The sequence below is a fragment of the Mytilus trossulus genome, chromosome 2, assembly GCF_036588685.1.
Source record: "Mytilus trossulus isolate FHL-02 chromosome 2, PNRI_Mtr1.1.1.hap1, whole genome shotgun sequence".
Classification (NCBI taxonomy): domain Eukaryota; kingdom Metazoa; phylum Mollusca; class Bivalvia; order Mytilida; family Mytilidae; genus Mytilus; species Mytilus trossulus.
Window position 1 is genome coordinate 61,838,381 of NC_086374.1, and position 22,315 is coordinate 61,860,695.

At 31.6% G+C, this 22,315-nt stretch overlaps 1 protein-coding gene across 1 annotated transcript; it reads left to right on the top strand.

Moving 5' to 3' along the window:
• The first annotated feature begins 1,965 nt into the window (after positions 1–1,965).
• LOC134707718 (6-phosphogluconolactonase-like) lies at positions 1,966–16,799 on the top strand. Its single transcript, XM_063567725.1, has 5 exons — positions 1,966–2,210; positions 5,984–6,184; positions 8,558–8,700; positions 14,876–15,016; positions 16,378–16,799. Exons 1-5 carry the CDS (start codon positions 2,084–2,086, stop codon positions 16,492–16,494), a joined length of 729 nt encoding a protein of 242 aa, XP_063423795.1. The 5' UTR covers positions 1,966–2,083; the 3' UTR covers positions 16,495–16,799.
• Positions 16,800–22,315: the final 5,516 nt, after the last annotated feature.

The window sequence follows — 22,315 nt, forward strand, 5'->3', positions numbered from 1 at the left end:
ATATAAAGAATACAGAATAATGGGGAGCTGAAATATAAAGAATACACAATAATGGAGAGCTGAAATATAAAAAAATACAGAATAATGGAGAGCTGAAATATAAAGAATACACAATAATAAGGAGCTGAAATATAAAGAATACACAATAATGGGGAGCTGAAATATAAAGAATATAGAATAATGGGGAGGTGAAATATAAAGAAATACAGAATAATGGGGAGCTGAAATATAAAGAATACAGAATAATGGGGAGCTGAAATATAAAGAATACAAAATAATGGGGAGCTGAAATATAAAGAATATAGAATAATGGAGAGCTGAAATATAAAGAATACACAATAATGTGGAGCTGAAATATAAAGAATACAGAATAATGGGGAGCTGAAATATAAAGAAATACAGAATAATGTGGAGCTGAAATATAAAGAATACACAATAATGGGGAGCTGAAATATAAAAAATACATAATGATGGGAAGCTGAAATATAAAGAAAACACAATAATAGGGAGCTGAAATATAAAGAATATACAATAATGGGGAGCTGAAATATAAAGAATATAGAATAATGGGGAGCTGAAATATAAAGAAATACAGAATAATGGGGAGCTGAAATATAAAGAATACAGAATAATGGGGAGCTGAAATATAAAGAATACAGAATAATGGGGAGCTGAAATATAAAGAATATAGAATAATGGAGAGCTGAAATATAAAGAATATACAATAATGGGGAGCTGAAATATAAAGAATACAGAATAATGGGGAGCTGAAATATAAAGAAATACAGAATAATAGAGAGCTGAAATATAGAAAATACATAATGATGGGGAGCTGAAATATAAAGAATACAGAATAATGGAGAGCTGAAATATAAAGAAATACAGAATAATGTGGAGCTGAAATATAAAGAATACATAATAATGTGGAGCTGAAATATAAAGAATACACAATAATGGGGAGCTGTAATATAAAGAATACAGAATAATGGGGAGCTGAAATATAGAATATATAATATTGGGGAGCTGAAATATAAAGAATATAGAATAATGGGGAGCTGAAATATAAAGAATATAGAATAATGGAGAGCTGAAATATAAAGAATACACAATAATGGGGAGTTGAAATATTAAGAATACTGAATAATGGGGAGCTGAAATATAAAAAATACATAATGATTTAGTGCCAAAGGCGAAAAATATAGTTCATGATGGTTTGTTGTTGAGAACTCGGGTGAGAAAAGTGTGCCCTTCTAAGTATTTAACTGCACAGCTACTTTTATAACCGTCATTATACTTTGAACAATGGACGAAGATATTCCTATTACCAATTTTGTATTGGGTGAAAACATTAAAACTTGGGATGCGTTTGAATCGAAACTGAAACAATATCAAGACACAAACCTGCAATTTTTTATTACATCAAAAGCAAAGTTTGCTAACAGTGAACTTAAATACTATGAATTTTTGTATACATGTTACGATGATGTATCATCCTCAATCTCGTCCATGGAGGGCGTAATTTCGTTTCAAAATCAGATGGAGCTCACCCAAACCAAAGGTATGTTTTCCCTTATTTAACCAATATACCTATACATACGAATATTGCTTAGAGTTGTTTCATCAAAATTTTGTCGGACTTGAGCATGCTCAAAAAACCACTTCTGATCAATGACTGGATATGTAGAAACTGTCATTGTAAATAAAAAAAAATCAAGAAATTGTATGTTATAATTGTATATATTGTTTATAAAATAGATGTCTTTAACTTTTATCATCATTAGTACATATTACTAGCCCCATCGTACATTGCTGTTTTTCATCTGAGACTATCGTAGTCTCAGTTTTCATGTAACAATGACGCCATGTAACCGTAGCCTCAATAATTATTGTTACATTCGTAATTAATCGGTTCCTTACCCAACAATGCATTCCGGCAATTAGTCTCTAATGTAACAATAATATTTTTATTATTGTTACATAAAGTCATTTCCATGTAACCGTAGTCAGTGCCTTCGTAGTAATGTAATACTCCATACCAGCGTACTTCTAGTGTTCAAGTCAAGCGAAATCACGGTAGACAACAATGGCGGCGCCCATCATTCGAGTTCGGAGCACTGATAAAGAAGTTTCAAATGATTTGTGTCAGTTTGTTATCGACAAAGCAACTTCATCAATACAAGAAAGGGGAATATTTACAGTTGGGGTTTCAGGTAAATCTAACACAAAGAATTGTCATCTGTTTTATCATGACGGAGGAAGTCCGAAGTCAATATTTAGGACGTTCGTTTTCTTCTTCTTCTTCTTTAGGTTTCTAGCGATCCTTCAATTATTGAAGATTATTCGCCGGGCGTCGACTATAAAATTTATAATTTACATTTTAGCAGGAAAAAATCAAAAATAACAAAATTAAAATTTTTGTTGTTTAAAAATATTACTTTATATTATACATGTTATATATTGACTAACAATTTACACAGGTGCTTGAGGACAGGATCCTGTATGAGCCCCATATAGTCCCTCCCCCTTATTTTTTTTTATCATAAATATCAGATTTTTCGATATATATCACTTATTTGTACCATATATATACTAATATACCATATTTATACTCTAAATATGCATGTTTACTATCAACTTGAATCTCGACTATAGAGCGACTATAGTCGAGATTCACGATGATAGTAAACATGCATATTTAGAGTATAGGGGTATAGTCCAGTCAAACTAAGATTTAACCTCAAACTAATTGCAACAGAAAATGTTTAAGTTCTAATTAATCTATAGCATTATGCCCTTTATATACACAGAAAAAAGTCCCATAAAATCTAACTTGAGGAAAACTCAAAATCAGCATTTTAAATTTCCTATGGAAATTAACATTGGAAGGGGAGATAACTCTTGCAAAAATGAGTCTTTTTTTTTGTCAGTTTTCGGATGTTTTTCTTTAAATTTATGTAAAGTATGATACTTTGATGGGGTTATAAGTTTGTATTTGACTAAATTATATAATCTTCTGCTCATGAAATGTACAAAACCAAAGTGTTGGGGGTAGTTTTATTTTTTTCATGCATTTTTCATTAGAGAAATTGCAAATTTGAAGCTTTGTAACCATTTTGAAAAAATAATGTGAAAATTTGGTATTATCTTTATTTGTATATTATGTTTTTTCAGAAAAATACTTATCTAAAGAAACTTTTAAACACAAAAAGAAGAATATATGCTTAATTATTTTTAATAAATTTGAAAAATGGAATAAATGGTCAACTTATAAATTACGAAATCCAGATTATAGCTTGATAAAATATAGGAAAACACCTTTACAGTTGTTTGTTATATTCTAAAGACTGCTAAAAAAATCATGAATCAATACATTCTGATGAAAAGAAGCAGTAAAGTTATAATTTTGTATCAATTTGTATTGATATTTCTGCCTTTTTTGCAAGAGTTATCTCCCTTTTCAATGCAAATCTCCTTAGGAATTTTAAATAGTGATTTCTTTTAGTCTTCCTCAAGTAAGATTTTATGGGACTTTTTTCCATGTATATTTGGGGTATAATGCTGAAGATTAAAACTTTAAAATCTTCTGTTGCAATTACTTTCAGGTTAGGGTCAAATTTATGCTAGATTGACTGGACTAGTAAATTCAGTAAAAAAATCTCCCATTGACTTTATTGCTAATCTATGTGTGGGAATAAATTTATACCTGATTTACCTTTAGAAATTAAAACTTTCATATATCATTCATGAAAGTACAAATGTAGCCCTATCTTTTGCAACAATAAAAACATAGGGTCATTTGGCATTTTAGGGCATTCACATGGCCTTGTTTTCAAACAATGTAGATTCACACTGAATTCCTATACTGACCCCCATTACTTTTCAACCCTGTAGGAAAAAAAATTAGTACATTCAGCATTTTTTTTTTTTTTTTTTTAAACTCTAGTTTTGATCCATCTACTAAAAAATATTTATTACAAACATTATCTACCAATCAGAAGAGCACCGGACTTCACTTTTAGGCAGAAAGCTCTCCCCTAAATGGGCGGTCCCTGATGACGTATATTTATTTACTGAATTTACCCCTATATATGGAACGAAGAATAACTCTTACTGCTCAGAAAAGAATAAACATGATATACATGATATAGGGGAATTTTCATTTTTGTACCTTGAAAAATAGCGTGGTCATCCATACTTTTTATCATTTTTTTCTATACCCCTAAACTACTGTGGCTTGGGTGTCTTCCACCATCTTCCTCCATCTTGGATCTTGAAGTAGCAGATAACATTGGTCTAGATCTTTGATAAAATGTGCACATTTTGAGAGCAGTATGTAATTTATGTTTAAAATTATTCATGTAATATAGAAAATGATGTTTTTTATCTTAATTACGGCTTATAGTTTTTTTTCAACTTTGCCAAATAAGGGGAGATAACTCAGATAAAGTATTTTTTATATTAGAAAGTGTTGTGAATTTACCAATTCTAATCTGCAGCAAGAAAACAAAGTCAGTACCCCATTTTTTTTTCTTATATAAAAGCATGTTTATAAGAGCTATCGTCTTAAGTTTTCTTTTTATCACACAAAATTTGATTTTCTATGCATAAACATGATAAAACTGTACAATATCGGACAATTTTGCACAACCTGTACAGTGTGAAAAAAAGTCCTGTGTTCATTCTTTTTATTATATTTTTTAAAAAAGGATGATAAAAACTTCATTTTGACAAATTTTTTAAAAAAATCTATAAATTTTTATATATCAGTCAGGATAATTTTATTTACTTGAAGAAGTAAATATTAATATACTTATATATCAGTAAATATGTAAGATATACATTGTACTTTGTACAAGAGAGCAATTAACCTGGACAAATTGGCCCTCACCAAATCCCCCTATTCTGGTTCACCAACTGGCCCCACTTAGGTTTACCAACTAGCCCCAGTTATGAAAAGGGTTAAATCCATTACTGCCAACTCCACCCATTTATAAACAAGGTAAAATCCAGATGACTATATAATTAGGTCTGACAACTCTGATTCAATAAAAATTAAAGTTGTCTTTCTTTCTATAGGCAATTTTACAGCAGCATTGGAGTCTTAATTGAGAATTCCCATGTAAATGTATATATCTTTTATTTCTATAAAGATAGTGTAAAAGATTACGAACATGAGATTATCAAGTCTATTACAAAAGTAGGCCAATTAATGCAACAGAACTGGCAGGGTTATGGAAAATAAATGATCATTTAACATGGCCTTAATGTAAAAATAAATTTTCATTTAAATTAGGGAGGACATGGAGGAAGGTGTACATGTATGATTCAAACTCCTATTCAATAAAAATCAAAGATGTCTTTCTAAGATTTCTATCATGTGTCTATAGGCAATTTTATTATTGACAAAAACATCACAAGGTTTTTGCAATAATTCAAACTTGCCTTTAAAATGTTTAAGCCGCACCTACGATAGTAGAAATCAGCCTTTCTTCCAAACAAAAGAAACTCTGACACATGTTCCCCATATAATGATCTTTATAAATTCTAATGCTAAATTGAAGTTTTTACCCCAATTTCACAGTTCACTGAACAAAATAAAAAAAAGAAAGTGCAAAGCTCAGGTTAAAGTTTTGGTTAAATTTTTTGTCTAGGTAGTTTTTGATGAAGTTAAAGTCAAATCAACTTGAAACTTAGTACACATGTTCCCCATGATATGATCTTGATAATTTTAATGTCAAATAAAAGCATTGACCCCAATTTCACGGTCCTTTGAATATGTAAAATGATAGTGTGAGTGGTGCATCTGTGTGCTATGGACGTTCTTGTTTTATATGAATTAAACCGGATTTTTCTCGATATCGCAAAAATCAAAATTGCATTTGGTTTACAATTGACAAAATCTTAATGATAAATGCAAGCAATGATTTTTAAATTTAGTCATATTTATATATGGCCTAAGTATAATATTTAATCTTCATTTTAGGAGGAAGTTTAGTTAAATATCTGTGCAATGGTTTGCCTTCATCAAAAACAGACTGGACAAAATGGAGAATATTTTTTTGTGATGAAAGACATGTGCCATATGATAATTCAGAGTGTACATACAGTTTATATAAAACTGGACTTGTTGATAAAGTTGGTATGCCTCCAGAAAATATATTTCCCATAAACCCAGACATATCAGGTGAGTTTTAAGGATGTAACACGGCCAAAAAATATACCGGTATACTTATCATGCTTATAAAAGATTCAGAAAAATATTTGGTACCATTAAAACTTTTAATTATACGACTGTAAAAAAATTTGCGGTCGTATATTGGTGTCACGTTGTTGTGGGCCTCATCATCGTAGTCAGCATTGTTCCGAAGACAGATGGTTTCCCGGATAATAACTTTAGTGTTTAGTAAAAATAAATAAATAAAATTTTAACACAATATAAAAAAGAAGATCTGGTATGATTTCCAATGAGCATGATGAGACAACTGTCCACAAGAGACTATTATGACACAGACATTAACAATTATAGGTCACCTTGCAGCCTTCAACAATAAGCAAAGCCCAAAACTCAAAGTCTGCAATGTTTTATAACCACAAAAGGAAGCTTGATTTTTGGGGTTATGGATTGGTCTCTAAAGTTTAGGAATTAGGGTCCCAAAGGTGCCCAAAACAAACTTTTATCTAGGTTCAGGACAATAAGTTGTGTAGAAGTATTTCAATTGCTCTGTAATTGTACCACCAAGTTAAAACCATAAGTAGAAGGTTGGAATTGATTTTAAAGGTTATGGGTGTAGGAATAAAGTGAAAAAGGGGCCAAAAACAAGTATTTTTTGTAGTTTCAAGACAATAACTTGTGTAAAAGTGTATGAATCTTTCTGAAATTACACAACAAGATTCAATACTACTAAGGGATGGTTAGGATTGACGTATATGTAAGGGGTTAAAGACTCAAACCATTTATGAATTAGGGGCAAAAAAGGGGGAAAACAAGTTTTTTTTCTGATTAAAGGACAAATTATGACAATTTGAAAGCAGTGTAAGGGAGGTAATCCAAAAGTAATGTTTGAACTACTTCACACTATGTGTATTTGAAATTTGCCAATATATATAATTTCAGTATTATGTAACTTCATTGGAAATTTGGCAATAACTTCTTTTTAAACATATTTATTTATAGTGGATTGGGAAACAAGTTTTGCAACTTATATTAATCCCTTTCCACTTTGCGGGTGCGAGTGCTGCCTTGTAGCGGCATTAGCCTACTCTTTTTCGAAATCTACAAGGGTGTCTTTAACGTGCAAGAGATATGGCTCTCTCTTAACACGGGTCAGCCATTTATCGTCCCCTTCCGACGGACTATCATCGTTTCCTTAAGACCATACTCGCAAATGGTGTCAAGGGAGAGCCGAAAATTGAGTTCCTGAAATTTTCATCCCAAACGGGAATCGAACCAGGAACCTTTGTGTTAGAAGTCCGATGCACTAACCACTACACCACGGCTCTCTCTTCAGTATAATAAACTCCATTATAGTAATTGCCAATAACTTTTAAAGTATAATTGGAAATTTGCCAATAATTTTAATATATTTGAAAATTTGCAAAAAACTTAAGTAAAAGTAAATATGAGTTTTTGAAATTTAAAACGAAGTTTGTAACCACATAAAAGAAGGCTTGGATTGATTTTGAGGGTTATGGTCCCTTTGGTTTAGGAATAAGGGGTATAAAATGGAAACAAATAAGCATTTTTCCAGTGTCTTCATGGTCTTGTGGAACAGTGTATAGACATGATAGAATTGCCTGAAATTTTATCACAAGTTTCCAAACAACAAAAGAATGGTTAGGATTGGAGTTGTGGAGTTATGACTCAATCTGTTTATGAATTAGAGGCAAATTTCTTGGTTAATGGACAATGACTTTAGGCCACACTTAAAAGTATCTTCGTGTGCCCAAACCCTACCCAAAGGTTGAGACAGTGGGTAGGTAGGTAGGCATTTTCTTTTTTTTTCTTTTGTTATTGTTCAGTCCCTTGTTTTCTCTGTTGTGTTTGTGTACTATCATGACTATTGTTTGTCTGGTGGTCTTTTTCTCTTTTAGCCATTGCGTTGTCTTTTCCACGTATGAGTTTGAATGTCCCTTCGGTATCTTTTGCACCTCTTTCAGTAGAAAAAAACACACTTTGACCTCATTTCCAGGTTCATTGGGCAACATTTACTATTTATAGAATATTGCTATTATTACTTATCAATCATTCAATCAATAAAAAAGAGTGCTTTCACAATGTTTACAAAAATAGTAGGGTAAATTGCATAGTTGACCTATTGATTACTTAAAGTTAATAAAAAACTGAGATTTACACCAAAGAAAAAAACAACTGAACATTGATTAAAGAACAATGAGGATGAGAACAAAGTCCAAAGAAATCTGGCAAATTGACACAAACACTAGTTAATAAATGAAGTAACACAAGTATAAAAAGATGATGGTATTGGCAATAAAACATCTTGCATTTCTCAACAACAAGACCTGAACAAATAACATTCATTGCCATTACATGTTTCAGTTGAAGATGCTGCTGTTGATTACGAGAAAAAGATACGACTGGTTTTCCCAGGAACAGATATTCCTAGATTTGATCTGTTGCTGTTAGGAATGGGACCAGATGGACATACATGCTCTCTCTTTTCTGGGCATCAACTGTTGGAAGTAGGTCTAATTGATATATTACTGTGGATTCATTATTATTCGTTGAATACCAATTTTCGTGGATTTCGTGGGTACCGGAAAATCTCGAACTAAAATGATCAACGAATTGCAAATTTGCTGTATAATTAAATGCAGATCTTTGGAGAACCACGAAATCAAATATCCACGAAAATGCTAGTTTTCCTGGATCCACGAAAATTGGTACCAACGACCTTGACTGAACGAAAATAAATGAATCCACGGTATTGCTTGGAATGGGATATTCACTCAAAATTCGGTTCCTAAGAGGCCATTTATTGCAAGTGGTAGTACCAAGTTAATAGTTGTCGAAGGTATCAGGATTATAATTTAATACGCCAGATGCACGTTCCGTTTACATAGAACTCGTCAGTGAGGCTCAGATAAAAAATGTTATAAAGTCAAACAAGTACAAAATTGAAGAGCATTGAAGAACAAAAATTCGACAAAAAGTTGTGCAAATACAGCTAAGGTAATCTCCGCCTTGGATAAGAAAATCATTAAAACACGTTTGCATTACAAAACACAAATGGTTTTACGGAAAGAGTTGACGAATGTTTCATAAATTTGGTAAAACGTCTTATTTTCTTGATATAGCCAGTGCATATTTATAGTACATATACAATCTGAATTTTCTGTATTCCAAAATAAATATATAATATATAAGGGAATAAAATGTAAAAAATCATTCAGATAGGAAATATCTGAAACATGTTGTGACCTCTGTATCAAGGTCAAGGTTTTTGGTGATGTTTGATGTGGATTTTTTCATAATGAACCTGATGATTTATCACATTGTAAATTCACAACAGAATAAGAGATGAGCTGTTCAAAGTATAATTCCAAAGGCTGTTGTGGCCTCCATTCCGTATGAGGCCATTGATTAAATATATTTTTCTGACTGGCAACTTTGTCATACTGAAATACATGCATGATTACCTGTCTTCATTGGCTTGTGACATGCTCTCATTGAGTGTTACTGCCAGGGTCAAATACCAATAAGGATGCATTAAGGAGTAAAATCAAAAACTTATTAACTGAGCTTCAGTTCACTGGTCGAATGAATATTTTTTGTGTAATTATTATTGCAAGTTGACCACACATGCATGATTTATAATAAGATTACACTGAAATCATGCATTTAGTTTTTGTTAAAATGTATTTACGCATCAGTTAGTAAGAGAGCCGTGGTGTAGTGGTTAGTGCATCGGACTACTAATACAAAGGTTCCTGGTTCGATTCCTGTTCGGGATGAAAATTTCAGGAACTCAATTTTCGGCTCGCCCTTGACACCATTTGCGAGTATTGTCTTAAGGAAACGATGATAGTCCGTCGGAAGGGGACAATAAATGACTGACCCGTGTTAAGAGAGAGAGCCATATCTCTTGCACGTTAAAGACACCCTTGTAGATTTCGAAAAAGAGTAGGCTAATGCCGCTACAAGGCAGCGCTCGCACCCGCAAAGTGGAAAGGGATTAATATAAGTTGCAAAACTTGTTTCCCAATCCACTATAAATAAATATGTTTAGACCAGCAGTTAGTGGAACGTTGTTGTGTTCTGTTTTAAGACACCAACTTCATGAACTTGTGTGCGATTGTTTAATTATCCTTTGGTCTTTGTTGAGCAAGATCTGATTTCCCTTTCGGAGCACCTGTAATCACCCCAAGTTTTTGGTGGGGTTCGTTTTGCTTTGTCTTTAGTTTTCTATGTTGTGTCTTCTGTACTATTATTTGTCTGTTTGTCTTTTTATTTTTAGCCAGGGCTTTGTCAGTTTATTTTCTTTCTGTGATTTGACTCTCCCTCTGGTATCTTTCGTCCCTCTTTTGAAAAGTTATCTCGTTAGATATCATGTCGACACATATCTTTTATAGATGTTACATAACATGTATGGTTCCTAATCAAACCAACATTGATCCTTTTTTCTTGTCTTTAATCAGTTCGGATTTGCTTTCTGAATTGTCCTTTGCAACTCTTTTAAGAACATGTCAGTGTTATTGAAGCCCAAATGAAGGTGAAAAGTATTGGAAATCAAATTCGTGTTAATATTAATTACTAAAATACAAAAAGGCCTAAAGAAAAATCATATCGATTTCATACATAACCTTTTACCTTTCTTGACTTTAGCGTAACTAATAAGTCTCTTGTAATTACTTAAAGTCAATCGGATGTTCGATCAAATTAAGTTAAATTAATCGAACTTTCATAATTCGTATTTAAAAAAAAATAAAAATAAATAAAGGCTATAGTATGTTCGTTCCAATAAGAACGTACACATATTGTATATTCATTATTCATTTCGTAACCTTTTTTTTTTTTATAAAACGTACGTTCGATCAAATTAAGTATATAACGAAAGTCTATAAAGCGTCCATCGACTCTTGTTGAATTGATAGGTTAAAGAATGTAAAAAAAAACTCACTCTTATAATTTGTAATTAATTAAAGGCTTTCATATGTTCAATCAAATTAGGAAATATACGAAGTCAAGAAAGTGTTCATCGACTTCTGTTGAAGTAACAGGTTATAGAAAGTAAATAAAAATCGTATTGTTATTATTCGTGATTAATGGATGGCTTCCTTTTTATCTCCCCGCCTTTTCTTTCATAATCTGGGATGATTTTTTTTAATGGATTTTTATAGAAAAAATCATTATCAATTATTATAAAAGAAATGCAATAGGACATTTGTACCGTCATTGTATCTCATATTTGCATTGTCTTTTCTATAATTGATTTTTTCAAAACTACATGACCAGACCATTAAAATGAGATTTTTCATTATTGAAACTGGACGAGAAGAATATTTTTGGTTTGACAACATTTTACAAAAGTTTCTTTATCTTTTGTATGCTAGATGAAATAACAACTCCCCATGTGAATTCGGATACTTAAAAGTTTACCTCTCTTGACTTGAGAGTCACCTTGGTCCTTCGTAATTAATTATATGTTATCGTATATTCGATCAATTGCAGTAAATTACAAGTCGGAAAAGCGTCCAACAATTCTTTTTGAATGAACAGGTTATCGAATGTAAACTATTTGTATTTTCCTAATTCGTAACGCCATCACGAGTTGGTTGACCGTTATATGGAATAACCGTTTAACAAATGATATCGGATATGTTCCTTACGTCGTAACTACAATCCCCTTCCCTTTCATGAATGTGACCTACCGAATTAGACTATTTACCGGATTTGTAATCACATAAGCAACACGACGGGTGCCACATGTGGAGCAGGATCTGCTTACCCTTTCGGAGCACCTGAGATCACCCCTAGTTGTTGGTGGGGTTCGTGTTGTTTATTCTTCAGTTTTCTATGTTGTGTCATGTGTCCTATTGTTTTTTTGTTTATCTTTTGCATTTTTAGCCATGGCGTTGTCAGTTTGTTTTAGATTTATGAGTTTGAATGTCCCTCTGGTATCTTTCGTCCCTCTTTTAAAGACTTTGGTATGTTCTATCAAAATCCAACGTAAATAAATCATATTTTCATAATTCCAAATTAATTTAAAAAGAATATGTTCCATCAAATTTAGTTAAATAAGAAAGTTGGAAAAGCGCCCATCTACTTTTGTTTTACTAGCAGGTTATAGAATGTTAATAAATCGTGTTTTCGTAGTTCGTAATGATTAAATGCTATCGTATGTTTAGTCAAAATCTATCGTGCAAGAAACGGATTTTCATAATTCGCAATCAATTGAAGGATATCGTGTGGTCGATCAAATTGACTAAATTACGAAAGTGAGTATAGCTTCCATCGACTTATGTTGAACTAACGGGTAATAGAATGTAAATAAATCGTATTTTCTTAATTTTCATATTTCGTAATTGATTAAAAGCTTCCTTTTGAGTCCTTTTCAATTCTTTTATAATCTTGGAAGATTTTTGTTTATTGATATTTATAGAATAAATCATTATCAATAATTACAAAAGAATTTCAATAGAACTTTTGTACTGTCATTTTATCACATGTTTACAAGGTCTTTCCTATAATTGATTTCGACAAAAATACATGAGCAGACTATTAAAATGAGATTTTTCATTATTGAAACTAGACAAGAAATGATATTTTAAGTTTGACATCATTTGACAGAAGTATGTTTTTCTTTTGTATGCTAGAAGAAATAACAACTCCCCATGTGAATTCGGATAACTTGTTGTGTCAAAGTGTATAACAATACGCGGATGTCTCCTACCTGTATTATTGCAGAATATTGTTTTCCTTTTAATCATGTTTAATGGCTCTTACAATATTAACGCAGTTTAGAAGATGCTCATGGGATTTTACAATATCTGAACAAAACCATTGTTATTTGTAAATCAAAATGAACTTTTGTTGTTTTGATTGTCTGGGCATTAAAATAGTTCAAATATTATTTCTTCAAAGTACAAAGTGTTTTTTTGTGAAATTCGAAATGTTTGGACTTGTTCCAATTGATATTTTATGATCGTGTAAATGCTTTTGATTAACATGTTATTCATACTATTGTTTAGTGTTCATCATACTTTTTAAAGAGGGAAAAAACCAAAGGGACAGTTAATGTTTAGCTCACCTGGTCATAAGGCCACGTCATCTATTGCCATTCCTTGTCCTCAAACATCACTGAAAAGACATTAGTTGTCGAAATCATCATCTGGTGCAGTAAAATAGGTACCGGTAATACTACTAGCCTATGTCGTCGTCGTTACGTTGATCAACGATCCCCTTTACAATTTTCTATCAAACTTGGAGTTAATGGTGCTTGTGTATCTCTATAACGTTTTTGTGTTTTTCAGTCCGCAAACAAACATGGCCCCACATGACTATAGAGTGTTGGGGAAAAAGTACATTAATGGTCTAAATTCTTGAAAACCATAAAAGAAAGAGAAAATCTCACTAGCCAGGTGTATGGAAGTATGAAAACATGATGTTTAAGCCATGAAAACACTAAATACCATTTTTGAATTTACTGGTAAATTTTGACTTAATACCGTGATTGATTTTACTGTTAAATTTTGAACAGATTGAAGAGGGACAGCTGAAATTATTCCACATCTTTTTAATATTTAAAGCTAAAGTAAGAATTGAATTTAGTTTAAAAAAGTGATATATCAAATGGTACGTGACTTCAATATCAACATACTAATGATTTGTGTGTATGAAATGTCATTTTAATGTTATATTTAAAAGAGGGACGAAAGATACCATAGGGACAGTCAAACTCATAAATATAAAACAAAAATACAACGCCATGGCTAAAAATGAAAAAGACAAACAGACAAACAATAGTACACATGACACAACATAGAAAACTAAAGAATAAACAACACAAATCCCACCAAAAACTAGGGGTGATCTCAGGTGCCCCGGAAGGGGAGGCAGATCCTGCTCCACATGTGGCACCCGTCGTGTTGCTTATGTGATAACAGATCCGGTAAATATTCTAATTCGGTAGGTCACATTCATGAAAGGGAAGGGGATTTTAGTTACGACGTAAGGAACATATCCGATATCATTTGTGAAACGGTTATTCCATAACGGTCAACCAACTCGTGATGGCGTCCGTAAAATTTACGAAGGGATGATTTCAACTTCACCATTTGGAACTCTTGGTTTAATAGCTTCCTTGTGAGCTTCCTTGTTTATCATTGACATAAAAGTATGGGGGTTTGACATGCCAAGTCAGGAAAATGGCCATTGTTATATTATAGTTTTTTTCTGTGTGTGTTACATTTTAATGTTGTGTTTCTGTTGTGTCGTTGTTCCCCCTCTTATATTTGATGCGTTTCTCTCAGTTTTAGTTTGTAACCCGGATTTGTTATTGTCTCGTTCGATTTATGAGTTTCTAATAGCGGTCTACTGCTGTTGCCTTTATTTGAGATGAGCAGTTTTGCTGAGGTGAACAGTATAATCAGGAACATCGGAAAAGAAGAACTTACCCCCAATATTTTCTCCCATCTTCGGCTAACCGTAACTTTACGTTACGACCATCTACGTACCATCAGAAAGTTAGGCCAAGAATATCTTTATTCGTATAACAAATAGACATCTAGATAATACAGTTAAGTAACATGTTTCCAATTTAATAAATTAACTTAAGTTTGTCCTTTGCAAATATAACATATTTTCCGGTTCAAGTTTACCAAATTTATACAGGAGTTGTGTAACTATTTATTGCAGGAAAAGACTAGAATAATAGCACCAATTAGTGATTCACCAAAACCTCCACCAGCACGTGTTACCATGACTTATCCAATTATAAACAACTCCTCATGTGCTGTGTTTGCATCTTGTGGAGAGGGTAAAGCTGATATAGTCCAGGTATGTTTAAGTTTTTTTTACTAAACGTTGTCTAACACTTAGACTGGATACATACTGTGTCTATTCAAAAATTTAATGGACACCATCACGAGTTGGTTGACCGTTATTTTATATCCGCTCAACAGATGACGACGAATTTGTTCCAATTGTTGAAACATAATCACGTTCGTTTTTCAAAGAATCTGACCTACGGACATAGACTTATCACCGTGTTTGTAATATATGAGCAAAGTGATAAGTGTCACTTGTAGAGCATGATCTGTTTACCCTTCCGAAGCATCTATGGTCCCCTAATCTGATTTTGGTGCCTCTTTAGTTTTTTATGATGTGTTTTGTAGCTGTTGTTTATCTTCTTGGTATTTTTTGTTTTTTGTTATATCTTATGAATTTGAAAGTCCCTTAAGCATGTTAAGAATCTTTTTCCTCGTTTTAATCGTGAAAAAATTGTCTGAACTTCAAATACAATGACATTCTTACCATAGTTTGTGCCTAACAAATTTACAAGTATTTGATTGTTTTAAAGGGTTAATTAGCTTTCTGTAGTTCCAAAAATATGTACTGCTGAACAAACAAATGCAAATTATGCTTTTTCATTCTGCCATTATCTCCAGGCCTTAAAATTAGATGTGGTTTAAACTTATTTCTTACATATTTTCCACATTTTAAAAGTAACAGCTACGAATAGAAAGTAATTTGCTCCAAATATGTACATTGAACTAATGTTATTCTTGGCTCGCTCTGATTTTGTGGGTGCATACCGTATGTGTTATGTTGAATTTATCATTCAGAATAGAACATATGAGGTATATTCTACTAAAATTTGTTATTGTAAAAAATGTGATGGGTTTGTACTTTTATTATAATTACATGTATTTATTTACAACAACTTATGTGGAAGAGAAGTAACCAATTGATATATAAGAAACGTCTTGAAAGTCATTCACATATTCGGAAAGGAAATGAAAATTATATATTAATTACATTGCCGAGTAATCAATTGAAAGTCTGTATTTACTGAGAACGGTTGTTAACTTGTTGATCTACCAATTACTATCTAACAATTGGCAGAAAAGAAAAGCAAGATTTACAACCATAAGTATTTGATTCTTATAATGAAAATCAATGATTAATTAATACAGAATATGACGTTGCCTTACAGTCATTTACGAACTATTTCTTTTCAACTAGAAAAAATAAACTGATTTACACAAATGTCAAATATTATTTTATGTTCGTGTATTGCTCGAAGATGTTGTGAAATTCGAAAATTTAGTGAAATTAGTTCTTTAATTCATTATTGCTTGATTTATTCTTTCTAGCATTTCTTTCTAGCATTTTAAGTTACACATGATTTTTTCCAGAGAGTATTAGAGGGAAAGGAAGATGTTCTTTTACCAGCTGCCCGTGTACGTCTTACCAATGGAGATGTAATTTGGTATTTAGACAAAGGCGCTGCATCAAAACTGAAAAACATTTGACTAGGAAAGTCAATTAGTAAAATATAGTAGGAAAGAACTTTGCATTGTTGTCAAAGTTCATATATGCATTATAAAGACACATTTTACTAGAGTATTGCTATATATTCTCAATTTTTCTATTAAGCTGCTTACATTCTCTTCCAATTTTTCAAAATGTTAAATATCATTCCAGCTTAGTTTGAAGCTTGTTTTCATAATATAAAATGAATTTTAATATTGCATCATGGGAAATAAAAAAAAATGAACGTTTGTTACATAATTTTGTTAATGAATTTTGAATATGAATTAAATGAATATATTCTCAATCGCCTCAATTTATTACCCACATTTGTGTAATTAAATGTTAACAAAACGTTAGATTGTTTAAAATACTATGGATTTTCTACCCCGTGTGTAGATTCCTTGTTTTGTTTCAAAACCTTTCTGAATTATTGGTAATGTATGCTCTTCAATTGGTAATGTAGTTTGACCATTAATTTCTTTAATAATTTGTGTACCACTGATAAGTCTTTTGTGGACCAAAGTCGCGTCTTTAGTACAAAAATTAAATTTGGTATGTTTGATCAGGAATTTCATTTATATCCGATTATATATTTTGCATTTTACAATTTGGAACTCCCGATAGCATTTTATGAATGTAAAGTTTCGTGTTTAGACTTTATTGTTAGAAATTTATTTATCAGAAGAGAATGAAGAGAAGATGCATTCATGAAAAGTCGTATTACTACTCATTTAAGGAAAAAACAAAATGCATGCCATATATGTTATAAAACGTCGACGATATTTTTTGATTAGGTCTTTACGAGATATTTTGTATGCTATAAAAACAGCATTGGTACATCCCATTTCCATACAAATATTTTGTCCTGTTCCTTCCTTCATGGTCTATTGACTTCAATTTTTGCGTAGTGTACCTGTTTTAAGTTTGCGATTATGTCAGTTGAAAGGGAGCAACTTATGAAAGTACTGAGGCCTCACATTTACATAGAAATTATTTGGCAAAGCCCAACAATCATGTACTTATCGACTTAAAACAAGTTTAAATGTTAATGTTTTTTAAAGTCAGTTTACAAGGAACTATAACTTGTAAATCAATTATGGGCTCGGCGAAGCAATTTGTTAACGTTGATTTCTCATTCTTTATGAGTAATAACTTTATTTGGTTGATAAGTACTAGTATTTATAGTTTTATTGCAAGCTATATTGTACCTATCAAGATAGTTTTCTTTTTCACATTTTCTTGGTCTCAGTCCTTTACTATCGTTTTTAAGATAAAACAAACACAATCTATCGATACCTGTAACTTGGCATTGCACAAGGGCATGTTTTTCTCTGGCTGTTTATGACGTCTTTACACTAAATCCATTGTATGTTGGATGTGTACGGATTGATTGCTTAGTCTTAGAGGCATGATTTTTTTTATTAGTTAATAGCTTTGAACTAGCTGTCAGATAACTGCGAGTACTCTCAAATCTGTTCATTGTGTCTTTTTGTGTCGGGATGTATAAGTACCCGGCCACGTCCACTTTTATTTTGTCTATCTGATGAGTTAAGCCTTTTTCAACTGATTTTCATAGTTCGTTCTTATGTTGTACTGTTATACCACTGTCTCAGGTTAGGGGGAGGGTTGGGATCCCGCTAACATGTTTAACCCCTCCACATTATTTATGTATGTGCCTGTCCAAAGTCTGTAATTCAGTGGTTGTCGTTTGTTTATGTGTTACATATTTGTTTTTCGTTCATTTTTTTACATAAATAAGGCCGTTAGTTTTCTCGTTTGAATTGTTTTACATTGTCTTATCGGGGCCTTTTATAGCTGACTATATGCGGTATGGGCTTTGCTCATTGTTGAAGGCCGTACGGTGACCTATAATTGTTAATGTTTGTGTCATTTTGGTCTTTTGTTGATAGTTGTCTCATTGGCAATCATACCACATCTTCTTTTTTATATTTTTTATACTATATTATCTTTATTTTTCTGTATTTAATAATTGCAAAGTGGAAGTGTCCGTCTTTACAAGAGATCATATCTAGGAACCAATAGTCTAAATAAAAAAAGATATCCATGGATATTATATTTCATCCCCAACAGAGGCGCAGAAACTCCCTCTGGTACAATTTTTCTGTTTTGTATTTAGGTTTTGAAGCCCAAATAATGTTATGCTTGCAACGGATGGTAGTCATTTATATATAGCAGAAATCGGTATCATACGGTTCCTTTATAGTTGAAATCATACCTTTGAAAGTTTTCTAGACGCCATCACAGGTCGGTTGAAATGTATCCATTATCTTAACAACATACACATTCTATTTCCCCCCTTGAATGTGACATACCGACTTTGACCTATCACAGGATTTATATGTATACGAGTAACACAACGGGTGCCACATGTGGAGCATGCTCTGCTCTCCATTTCCGAAGAACATTTGTATTATTTAAAGGATTATTGAGATAACAGTCTAGGAATTAAGGGGAAAAAAACAAGCATTTTTCTAGTTTCCGGACAATAACTTGTGTTTAACTTTATGGATCTCGAGGTTCCATATAACAAAGGAGAGGCTGGACTAGAAGGTCTTAGTCATATCTGTTTTATTTTTTCAAGTGACGTCAAACAAGAAACTATAACAAAAAATAATGTTCAAGTTTTCAAATTGTCAACAACTCATTTATAAGTAGTTGCATAACTATCATTGTCTCATCGAATATGTACTGAAATCGACCATACACAAGTTTTACAGTATCAATTAGGACGTGTGCGATGTTTCGTTGTCCTTACTTTTGTTGTATTTATCAACGAGAGAAATATTTGGTACTATTAAATCATACAAAACCAGCAGAGATGGGTTCGATTACTTTCAATGTAATTGATTAAATTACAATTACTTTGTCATTTGTACGATTAAATTAAATTAATGATTACATCATTTCTGAAAGTGTCTGATTAAATTAATGATTACATTGGCAAAGTAATCATGATTACATCTGATTACAATGAATTTTTAAAAAAAATATGTTGCATGATGTGAATGAATAAACGTTTAATATATAACTATAGCATTTTTTAGAAAGGTGTTTACTATTAAAGGCCATAAACATATAAAATGATAACTTCAAACTTCATCTATTTAATGAACCTCAACCGTTCACTTCATACATACATGAACATTGTGTCACTGGTTACGACCCATTGCACTTTATCATCATTAATCTCTGAATTATTTTGACTTCAATTGAATATAGCTTTATATTCTAGATTTTAATTTATATTTGTTTCAAGGTGAAGTTTATGCGAGTTAAAATATGGATGAAATTGTACCAGTTTAATCAAATTGTAAACAAAATACAAGTGCTAAAAATCATTCCATTTTACATGTCCAGTCCAAATACAAACAAAAATTTGTCCAACTTTTAATTAATTTTGTGCTAATTGAATAAATTATCACATGTCTGATTTATCTTTTACCATATATATTGTCCTACAGCCCTACAGCTATACTCAGTTGGTAATTGCAATAAAAACAAACCTTTATTGGTTTCCTACCTGTCAATTCAAAGGTGACAAAAATCACAACATTAGCAAAAGATTATAATTAAGGGTCAAAGAAAATTATTACTTGAATATAACAGTTATTATCAAAAATTATATGTACGTCTTTAAATTGTGAATACTAGTATATGTACAATATCTTTTACTAAGGCCATTAACATATAATTGTATTATATGTCTCTTCTTAGGCTATTGATGACTTTTCAATACTGTAACAGTTTATTTTTACTGAAGTATACAAACCAATTGTCATGTTTTATAAAAAAAAAAGATTCCTTTATTGACCATAAACACAGTTTAAGATTTTTTTCATTGTAATCAGAATGTTATCATCAAGTAATCAGGATTACAGGGCATTTTGAAAAGTAATTGATTAAATTAAATTACATGTAATCAGATTTTTGGCTAATTAATGATTACAATGATTACTTGAAAAATTGTAATCAATTACAGCTGATTAACGATTACAATTACAATTACCCCAACTCTGAAAACCAGTAGTGTTATTTGAAGGAGTGACCATCCTTAATGTGAAAATAATATTGTCCATTATTTCTACATTCACGTGCAGGCTCTGATGAATACACATTATTATGTGGCACTATAGTAATCATAATCAAATTGAATATCCTGCTCATTATGTTCCAATAACTCAAATGCGATTTTAAGAAGAATAATTTCTGCATTTTGTATTTCATATGTAAATATCAAAGCACCCATTCTAGCCAATAGTTATACGGCGGGTGCTACATGTGGGGAAGAATCTTACTCCCCTTCCTGAATATCTAGAACTAACCTGGGTTTTTTTGGGTTTTTTTTGGCGAAGTTCATATTCCTCCTTCAATCCATTTATGTATTGTTTTGTGGACAATGTTTGTCTGCTGGTCGTTTTGAATTCACCTGAATTCACCATTGCATTGTCTGTTTTCTTCTACTTTTGGTTGTCGCAGTTGTATCTTGTGTCTTATTTTACAAATCACAGAGATCTTTAAAGTCCGACAAAAAAGCTCGTTCTGTGCGTTACGTCAGTTGTGTGGTACATACTTCTATGTTGCCCGAACTTTTTGTCCGATCAGAATGTGTTTTTAGGCATATTGTGAAAAAGCAAAACAAAATGTTTCGGAATAAGTTTGGTCTATGTAATTCACATACAATGTATCATTTAAATGAATTGTAGATCATCAACCGAAACTCGATCCAACATCTACAAACAGTTGATATACTATCATTAATCTAAACGTTTCTAATTTCCAATTCGATAATTCTCTCTTGCAATAGACATTTGTTAGTTCTACGTTTGCTTTTTTTACTCCAAAGAAAGGACTGAGAAATATAAACATGAGACTGAGAAACGTCAACTTGGAACTGAAAAAAACGTCAATTTTGAACAAAAAATGTAAACTATGACATAAAAAAGGTCAATTTGGTACTACTTAGTGTCAACTTGGAACAAGCAATCAAATTTAATAAGTTAGATGCGAAAATATGTTATACAAATCAAAAACATCTATAAGAATATCAGTTTCAACTTGTTTTCATTATTATTATTTTCACCTTATGAACACTTATGAAACCAATATATATAATATATATAAACTGAATGGAATTTAATGAAATAAAGATATAGTGGTAAGTCTGTTTTCTATATAAGTATATTGTTGGTTCGTTAATTTAACTTCAACTTACTTGGACCGTGATCAAGGATAACTCATATCAATTGACCTTTACGCCCATTTAACATAAATAATAAATGAACTATCAAATGTAAATTCCATTAAACCCCATTAGCTCATTTATTAAACATCTTTACTGCTGTATAAGTAGCGTAAGACATTACATTTTCTAAACACAAATACTATTGAACAATAAAAATAACTAATATATCAATTGGTTGAGATAACTTTCATTGCTTTGAATTCGCAAAACAAAGACATTATTAAGATTTGACGTCATTTCAAGATAATTCACCTTTATAATATCAAAATCTTTTTGTCGTTTTAATACGTTACTTCGCGCTTTTTACAGTCCATAGAATATTTTTATTGAGGGATGCTGTCCTTACAAAAGCAATAAACTAAACATTTATAGTAGTTTATACTCGGATTTTTTTCCAATTTGAAAAACACACATTTGATCAGTTGAACACTTATTACCATTGTTGCATCAAACTTCAGTTCAAGATTGTCTCTAGTAAATCAAAAATTGATTATCCTTCTGAATCGAAGCATCTAAATTCACTCCTGTTTATTTTGGTACCGTATTGCTCAGCCTAT

Coding starts and splice junctions, on each gene's coding strand:
- LOC134707718 (XM_063567725.1), top strand. CDS start 2,084: ATGGCGGCGCCCATCATTCGAGTTCGGAGCACTGATAAAGAAGTTTCA. Junction 8,701..14,875: donor CTGGGCATCAACTGTTGGAA/GTAGGTCTAATT, acceptor TATTTATTGCAG/GAAAAGACTAGAATAATAGC. Junction 15,017..16,377: donor GTAAAGCTGATATAGTCCAG/GTATGTTTAAGT, acceptor GATTTTTTCCAG/AGAGTATTAGAGGGAAAGGA.